This window comes from Manihot esculenta, chromosome 3 (genome assembly GCF_001659605.2).
Source record: "Manihot esculenta cultivar AM560-2 chromosome 3, M.esculenta_v8, whole genome shotgun sequence".
NCBI lineage: Eukaryota > Viridiplantae > Streptophyta > Magnoliopsida > Malpighiales > Euphorbiaceae > Manihot > Manihot esculenta.
This window is the reverse complement of record NC_035163.2, coordinates 20889328-20895356: the sequence shown is the minus strand read 5'-3', so window position 1 is coordinate 20895356 and position 6029 is coordinate 20889328. Positions and strand designations below refer to the sequence as shown.

The window sequence follows — 6029 nt, the reverse complement described above, 5'->3', positions numbered from 1 at the left end:
ATTATAATATCAATTATTTTTAAAAATATAATCTTATGTAGGAAAAAAATTAAATTAAATTAAATTAAACTGTTAATTCAACTTTATAATTTAAAATTAGTTTCAAAGGTACTAATTCAAATAATTCTAATTTTAGACAAAATTAATCCAATTTTCAGAATTCATTTGTAAAATTTAAAAAGCCAACATGCCGGCACAGATTTCTCTCATTCTTCTTTTTAGGTCTGTCACTGATACAATCAACGGCAGAAGTGAAATCTCTAAAATTCACCCCATTTTGATGAAAAAAAATTTTCCACCCTCTTTCAAAAATATATTTTAAAGTCACCAGTTTAAACCAAAAAAAAAACAAAAACCATCTTCTTATCGGTTTTCAAATTGCTTTAGATTACGTGGCAAGTTTTCTTTTCAACAGCCGAGAGTTCTTTCGTTGATTTGGGATGAGACGCAGCCACGTCAGTGGCTTTGCAAGTCAGATGGATATGTGGTGGGGAGTTTGTTGTCTTATCAGGAAAGTCTTGCTCAGATTCAACCTACTTATGCACACATGTATTTAATAAATGAATCCTACAACACATGGTGTGGATTGAGATCTTCCCAATCCCGTAAGCCTTTTAACATGTGTGGTTTTTCACAGGCTTTCATGTGTGCACTGCACCCATCCAAGAACTTCTCCACTGTTGAAGAATCTTCTAAAGTTTTAATCCATGTCTGGTAAGTGATAAGGCTTCTGTTGCATGGAAAGTCCTAGGGACTTTTAACAAACGACTTTTGAGTTTAAAGGACACTTCTAGTGATGCGCAGCCCTCTTCTTTAGCTATTGATGAATGTTTCTTTGGGGTCCATCTCTGCAATTTGCCATTAAATTATTGCCTTGCTACTAGGATCACCAAGATTGCCACTACTGTTGGTGGCCTTACGGTTAGCCATTTAAAGGATAGCAAAATCTTGGTTTCCTTTGGCGATGACAGACTTCCAAACTTCAGATACTGGTGTAGACAACTCGATTAAGTACAAGTGAGTCTCACTGAATCCACCGACTTAATACCTAAATCAATAATTTTATAATAATTAATAATTATACACATGCAATATGTCTGTCGATTTTCACAAATAAATAATCAAAGCCCACATTTAGAAGTGTTAAAAAAGTGATTTAAACATTTATGAACATCAATTTGCAGTTTTCATTCATAACACTCCTAATAGGCAACACAACTATAATCAATCACATCATTATGTACTCATAGTTGTACGATAGATTTCACGAAGTGATGCATGTGTCCACATCCACATTTTGCAATCCTTGGGTCTTGGCCGAACAAATAATCAATCTTCAACTCCCTTGGTTACACCAAGAATAATAGCAACAGTGGCCAGAACAGCCTGCACAAATGTTCTCGCATTTTTATGTAAGAACAGACAAAATAATCTATCATTTTCCAAACCCAGTTAACGAAAATGCAGTTTCATATTGCACAGTGATCCTTATATGAGAGGGTGAATGTGACTAGAAATAATTGCAGACAAAGAAAAATCTAACGAGTACTTGATGATTGCATGTATTACATTGAAACACATACTAAAGCATGCTCCTCAAGTTATCAAAAGCAACCAAAAGAGAATTTGGATTTCCAAGTAGCTTCTATATAAAATATTTGGAATTAGATGATAGGACATGAAAATCTCTCTTATGGAGAGATAAAATTCCTCAAACATCACCTCACATAAGCTTACCAAATAGTGGGTGGAATCTTGAGTGATTGTATTTGATTTCTATATTTCAATAACCATATTGCTAACGGCTTATAGAGGAAAGAATAAGGTGGCTACTGGAGGATTTTTTTTTTTCTTAAAAAAAAGAGTAAATCATAATAATAAGCTATGGCAAAGAGGATGATTATAGTAATTTTAGCCAAATGGATTAACTCCTAACTTTTGGAATGTCATGCAACCGGAGAGAAATATTTAAAGGCTTTGATTATTGTCAGCTTTAAGGAAAGTTAGATGCACATAACTTTCCTGGGCATTACAAGGAGGTTGTTTCCATGTGAAACTTGTGACCTCCTGGAACAACCTAATGGTTTCACTAATATAAAAATGAAACTACAAATATTAAAATATTCTCACTATTTTGAGATATAATCTATTCTAAAAAGGAAAAAAAACTCCAAGTTATAAGGAAAAAATGGACAAACAAATCTTCAATCCAAGTGAAAGGGATACTTTTTCTATATTGTTTTCTATAAATCATGAAAATCTTCAATTATTGTCAGCTTTAAGGAAAGCTAGAAGCACAGAGCCTTCATTGCATTACAAAGAGGTTGTTGCCATGTGAAACTTGTGATCTCCATATCAAACAGGAACAACCTTATGGTTTCACTAATATACAGATATACACCCTTTTATAAGGAAAAAATTGGACAATCACATCTTAACTCCAAGTTATATTGATACTTTTTTCTATACGGTATTTTATAATTTCCTTTAGGTTGCACCCTGACATGCATTTGGAATGTAAGAACATGGACTTGATAACTTAGTTTTAGTGTCTATGATGTATAAATTTTCTTTAAGTAGATTCATGAATATGGATTTTAACTTGTTTGAGCATCTATTTGGTTGATGAGCCTGCTTTTAGGCTTTGAATTGTTGAATCCAAGTGTTTGGTAAACATGACATTTAGAACAACTTCTCAAAACTCAATTGTCAATAGTTCACATTAAAAAGAAAAAAGTTAGGATTTACAGCTATCAGCATTTGGCCCTTCGACCATTGGCTATTGACCGCCAATGGCTGTCAGCAAGAAAATATTTAGGAGGGCTCTTGAGAATTTAGATTACAAGCACTCAAAATTGTAAGAATATTATTCAGTACTTGAGCCAAATGCCTTTGTTTGAGTTTGTCATGCAATCCTCATCCTAGAAAGTGTAACGGTTTCTCAATAGAAGAGGTTCACAGATCCTATAAGAATAAGGCCAGTAACCTTTGCTCTTTTTCTTTTTGGTACTAATCAGATATAGTGGTTTAATTTTTTAACCTTAATTCTTGTATTCTACAAACCCCAGCCCTAATCCTAAAAAGCCAGTTTTCCCAAAGATTCTCTACATCACATATAAATCATCCATGACAAACATATTGGTGGTCAGAAGCGCGACATAAGCAATCACCTTCTTGATGTCCCAACTACCAATACAGATTTTCATAGCTTAAAACTTATGAACATTTATTTGCATGTTTTTTGTATGTATAATATAATTAGCAATAATTATGTCTTTTCTTCTCAATAACAACAAAAAGTTTGAATTTATTAGGAAAAGAAATGAATAAATAAATTGAAGGATAATGCATCCTCTTAGACTAATCAGTGCAAAATTCAGAACAGCTAAATCACTAAAAAAGTAAAACCCTCCAATCATATTGAATAACTTCCAAACAAACATTAAAAAAATCCATCCAAAAAGCCAATAAGACCGCCCAAAACCATAGTAAATGTTAAATTTGGAACAGGTCTAACTCACCCTAAAAGCTAGCTCAAGGGGAGGAGTGCATATAGCTCATATAAGGGTCACATTGCCCCTTTCCACAACATATGTGGGATTCAACACACCCTCGCGCCCAGAATTTTACTGTTGCATGACATATTTATAGGAAACCCAACATCGGACGGGGAGCCTCTGATACCATGTTAAATCTGGGTCAGGCCTAACTTACCCCAAAAGCTAGCTCAAAGGGGAGAAGTGCCTATGGCCCATATAAAGGACACATTACCCATTTCCACAACCGATGTGGGATTCAACACACCCCCTCGCCCAGAATTTTGGGACAGGCCTAACTCACCCCAAAAGCTAGCTCGAGAGGGAAGAGTGCCTATGACTCATATAAAGGGCACATTATCCATTTCCACAACCGACGTAGAATTCAACAGTAAACTTAAGGGAAAACCTAATTTTTAAAGTTTGGGCATTCTTTCCTTCCAAATACTCACCGCTCAATATGCTTGCAATACATGAAAAAACAATTAGGAGATAAGGGCTTATTACACCACCTTATTTGCAACAAATTAGTTCTCACATTAAACTAATGACCCAACAAAAGACCGCATATAGCAGCACATTGACTTTTCAAATTTTATTAGTGGAAATGAAGATTACGAGCAAGGGAAAAATAAACAGGTATAAGGATGTTTGTTACTTTTTTTCTCGTCAATAAATATATATGTTTTGAACTGTCTTTGCAATGCAATAGTAGACAGCCAATCAACCTAATAGCCTAATAACCAAGTCCTTTCATGGCTTCACCTATTCAATGGCACATCCTAAATTACAAACTATAATATAATATAGAAACAGAGGCATTTCTATATTTGTAATTTCTCCTCCAGCTTAAGAATTCACTACTTGTTATATAATATATTGAAACCCTTTTTGAACATACTCCATCAACTTAAGTCAACAGAAAGTTCACTCTAACTGCTAGTCGTGCAATGTACAGCTTTCTCCAGTATGGCATTCATACAAATAAAAATATTTCTTTTCAAATTTTCAGAACAAAATTAAAAGAATAACAATTTTTTTAATAAAAAGATTTGAAATTTAAACATAATCCCAACAAAGAACAAACGGGTATAGCAGAAGAACTTGCAAATTTTCAGGAAATGGAAGAGTCACTCACGGCAATTGTGCAAGCAATGTATCCTGGTTTCTCTCGGGGATCTATCCTTGCACATAGTAGAACAAATAGCCCAACATACCACGGGATAGCACCAAGAAAGAAACCAATAATAAACCTTCAAGAAGGAAAGAATAAACTCCTTAAACAAGCAATTAAATGGAAAAAAAAAAAAAAAAAAGCTTAAAAGATTTCCTCATACTAGAAGCATTCCATAATGAACATGGAAGCGCAAGATAACTCTTATTATTATGTACCGAATAACAAGCACATACAACAGACAATAAAAGCTCAGTCATCGTAGTATCATATAGGCATAAAGAAAAAGAGCAATTTTAGTATAAAATGGAGTTGTATCATTAGGTCCAAAGATTTAAAACCTAAACTATATTGCTCAAATGAAAATTTATGGAATTATATTTTGCAAAACTCGATGGATAACCAGACATTTTAAAGCTCAATTGAAAACTTTTTACAAACCAATTAGGACTCCATGTATTTGCTACCTGTTTGAAACTTTGAAATGATAATAACTTACAATAACCAGCCAACACCAATACCACAGCAAGGAAGACGACGCTCTCTTACAGGTCTTCCTTCAGCAACAGCATAACCTGAGACATATGTAAGCCAAAAACTTCTTTTAAAAATCCGTAAAAGAAAAAAAAGAGTTAAATGAAAAAAATCCATGGCCTATTAAAATCTAAGCTTATGAAATACAAGAGAACAGCGATCAAATTCATACCTGGGACGGTTTGGTAACCTTGAGCATAATAGGGAGAAGCGTGAGGCGGCAGAGGGGCGGAAGGCTCAGTAGCTCCGGGGGGAGGAGCAGGCTGAGGGAAACCGATGACAGGCTGGTGGTGGGAAGGAAGCGGAGGAGGATAATTAGCAACGCCTTGAAAGGTACCATACTGGGGCGGCTGGGGCTGCGGCTGCGGCTGGTGCTGGTGATGATGGTGGTGGTGCTTGTGGTCGACGACGACGCCTGTGTTGAGTGATCTGTCTTCTTCGCTCATGGTTAGTAGTGATTAGGATTTGAGAAGTGAGAGAGGGTTTTGGTTGGGTTGTTTGGAAGAGAGCGAGAGATGGAAGGAGTTTAGCACATGGGAATGAGATTGGCATTGACTCATATTCCTCAATAATTATATTTGTTAGTTGGCATTAATTGGTTTTTTTCTCCAAGTTTGGTGAAAGTGATGAGGATATTATATGTTGAATCCGCTTATTTTAGCCATCTCATGTGAAATGATAGTCAAATATAAGTTGATTAGTAAATAATTATAAGGAAAAATTGCTTTTTCATTCTTATTATAGAAGTAAACACTTCAATTCCAAAATTTTTAACCATACAAAAT

The 6029-nt window shown here is 34.8% G+C and overlaps 1 protein-coding gene across 1 annotated transcript; it reads right to left on the bottom strand.

Moving 5' to 3' along the window:
* Positions 1 to 1041: 1041 nt before the first annotated feature.
* On the bottom strand, positions 1042 to 5821 carry LOC110611761 (60S ribosomal protein L18a-like protein). The gene is made up of 4 exons (XM_021752218.2): positions 5417 to 5821; positions 5210 to 5285; positions 4675 to 4789; positions 1042 to 1386 (listed from the first exon to the last, which is right to left on the bottom strand). The coding sequence occupies exons 1-4, from the start codon at positions 5688 to 5690 to the stop codon at positions 1330 to 1332; spliced, it is 522 nt and encodes a 173-aa protein (XP_021607910.1). The 5' UTR covers positions 5691 to 5821; the 3' UTR covers positions 1042 to 1329.
* Between the last annotated feature and the right edge of the window lie 208 nt (positions 5822 to 6029).

Excerpts from the sequence above, each read along its gene's own strand:
- LOC110611761 (XM_021752218.2), bottom strand. The coding sequence starts at position 5,690 with ATGAGCGAAGAAGACAGATCACTCAACACAGGCGTCGTCGTCGACCAC. Across the intron at positions 5,286-5,416 it reads AGGTTACCAAACCGTCCCAG|GTTATGCTGTTGCTGAAGGA; the intron begins GTATGAATTTGA and ends CATATGTCTCAG. Across the intron at positions 4,790-5,209 it reads ATTGGTGTTGGCTGGTTATT|GTTTATTATTGGTTTCTTTC; the intron begins GTAAGTTATTAT and ends TCCTTCTTGAAG.